This window comes from Bolinopsis microptera, chromosome 3, assembly GCF_026151205.1.
Source record: "Bolinopsis microptera isolate Bmic1 chromosome 3, MBARI_Bmic_1.0, whole genome shotgun sequence".
Classification (NCBI taxonomy): domain Eukaryota; kingdom Metazoa; phylum Ctenophora; class Tentaculata; order Lobata; family Bolinopsidae; genus Bolinopsis; species Bolinopsis microptera.
This window is the reverse complement of record NC_087074.1, coordinates 10,257,681-10,259,906: the sequence shown is the minus strand read 5'-3', so window position 1 is coordinate 10,259,906 and position 2,226 is coordinate 10,257,681. Positions and strand designations below refer to the sequence as shown.

Genomic DNA, 2,226 nt, shown 5'->3' with positions numbered 1-2,226 from the left:
CTATAACCAAATTGCTTCCATGGCATGGCTTTTATGCCTTTACAAAATTCAAAATTTGCGAGCGAAGCAAGCAGGCCACAGAATTTAGAAAAAAACGCATCTGGGAGTAAATATAAAATTTTCTGGATGTGGGGAGTCAGACAATTTAAACAAATAGATAATACACATAATGATAATGTCACAATGATATCATTGAAATAGTAAGATTTCAATGATATCATTGCAATTGTGAATTTAGAGATTTAGTTTGAAAGGAGCTTTTCTGAAACTCTCGGAATGTATCACTGTTCTTCAACCCCTGGTGACCAGCGGTTTTGTGACTCATATGTTGACTTTTTATGAGTGCTTCCAGTACAATGTTTATTATATAATATATCATGTACATGATATTTGATACCAATTAGTAACAATTTCATTTAGATACAACTTTCATTTTATAGTTTTTAGACTAGTTTATTATTTTAAATAAAGATGTTTCACTGAAATGAATGGGAATTAGAAGGGAAGAGGGTGTGGCAACCAAACTGTAAAATCGATAATAAACAATGAAACAATGTCATATTGCAAAGCCTATCTCTTATTCACAATACATGTCAGCAAGATTACGTTTATATCATGTTCGTAATTCCTTTGTAGGTTCCCCAAATGGATGAATCTGAACTACCAGCACCACCACCCTATGAGGTTGTATCTAATACCCAATATTTCAATCCTGATCCTAATATCCAATATTACAATCCTGAAGTGACAATCAAACAGCCACTCAGCTATGCGTGGCAGGATGAGAGTAGCGCTGTAGTATCGAGTGTTACGTCTGGAGGGCTCAGGCTAGACAAAGCTAAGAAGATTGGGAACAGGCTTGTCATAGACTTTGAAAAGATTTCTTGCTGTCCTTGGGAAACCACTGGACTTGACCCCGATTGTAAGAATTACATACCAGATGAATTGAGAGCTAGAGGAATAACCCAAAATAAGTGGTCCCAATGGTGCGAGGATCTGACGAAGATTCAAAAGAAATCCCCATCAACTGGAGGGTGCTTGTGTACGTTCTGTTTTCCTGGTCTTTTTCCTCAAGCTATGCTGTGTGTAATATTATGTCCTATTTCTGGAGACCACTGTCTGAAATGCCTTCCGTGTTTCTATGGTGACTGGTATGTTGCCCTTGTGAAGTGGCAACGAAACGTTAATGAAGTCCTCAACCCGTTAGATATGCACGCCAAGCTTAAGACTTACAAGCCTTTTCAAAAGTAAGTTTTTCTAATGTCATTAAATGTTCATTGTACTTATCTATCATCCACATTGCTGTCTCTATTTTCTATTTAGCAGCATAGTATCATGTTTTATACAGTAGGTGATACGCTTTACTGCACGTTTTACAAGTCAAGATGGTCTAATTCTGAACATTGTAACTTATTTAAAAAGTAAACACTCTTAATCGTAAATCCATGCTGGAAACAATCCATTACATGTTGTTAACAAGACATTATCACTATTCCAGGGCTCCCATATCTATTGGATACAGTGGGAGGATATCAGGTAAAGACCACAACTACGAGATGAGTATGTGGGAGATTGCCCTTACAGCAGCAGAGAGTCAGAAGCTTATGGAAGAAAGCTGGGATAATGGTGTTGCAGATGGGTGCACTTCTGGTATTGGCAGGAATCTATAATGGTGGCACCACGTGATGATATGCTGCAATTGTTATGGTGTGGATTTATTGAAACAATCTATTGTTTTTTATATCATTTCGTTCGAGGTATCTGATACTTTTTCAGATAATTAGGTCAACTGTCAGTATTTTTTCATGGATTGTGAGTTTATTTTTAACTCTGAGGTACAGATTTTTAATATAATATTTATTGAATATATAATCATATAATAATCATATAATTTGTATGATGATACCTAAAATGAGAAGTGCCAACGTGATTCATGGTTGAAGTCTCTTGTATCGATGTTTAAAAGTTTTTTAGACATTCCTCATTTTGGATATTTTTTACGTTTAATGTTTATGTTAATGTTTGTAAGCTCTTTGTAACTATTCTTTTGTGAATGTTATGTATTATCATAGTGTTATGAGATTTGTAGTTTTATAATTATAATTATAATAATTATATTACCATACTGTACCATACTGTACAAGTTGATGACTTTGTCTACCTTGGAAGCAGAATAATGAGTGCGGAGAAGGACTTTGATGTTAGGAAAGCAAAGGCATGGGGGGC

At 35.4% G+C, this 2,226-nt stretch overlaps 1 protein-coding gene across 1 annotated transcript; it reads left to right on the top strand.

The window, feature by feature from the left end:
• Positions 1 to 640: 640 nt before the first annotated feature.
• On the top strand, positions 641 to 1,858 carry LOC134813520 (uncharacterized). Its single transcript, XM_063821338.1, has 2 exons — positions 641 to 1,247; positions 1,499 to 1,858. Exons 1-2 carry the CDS (start codon positions 646 to 648, stop codon positions 1,668 to 1,670), a joined length of 774 nt encoding a protein of 257 aa, XP_063677408.1. The 5' UTR covers positions 641 to 645; the 3' UTR covers positions 1,671 to 1,858.
• The last annotated feature ends 368 nt before the right edge of the window (positions 1,859 to 2,226 follow it).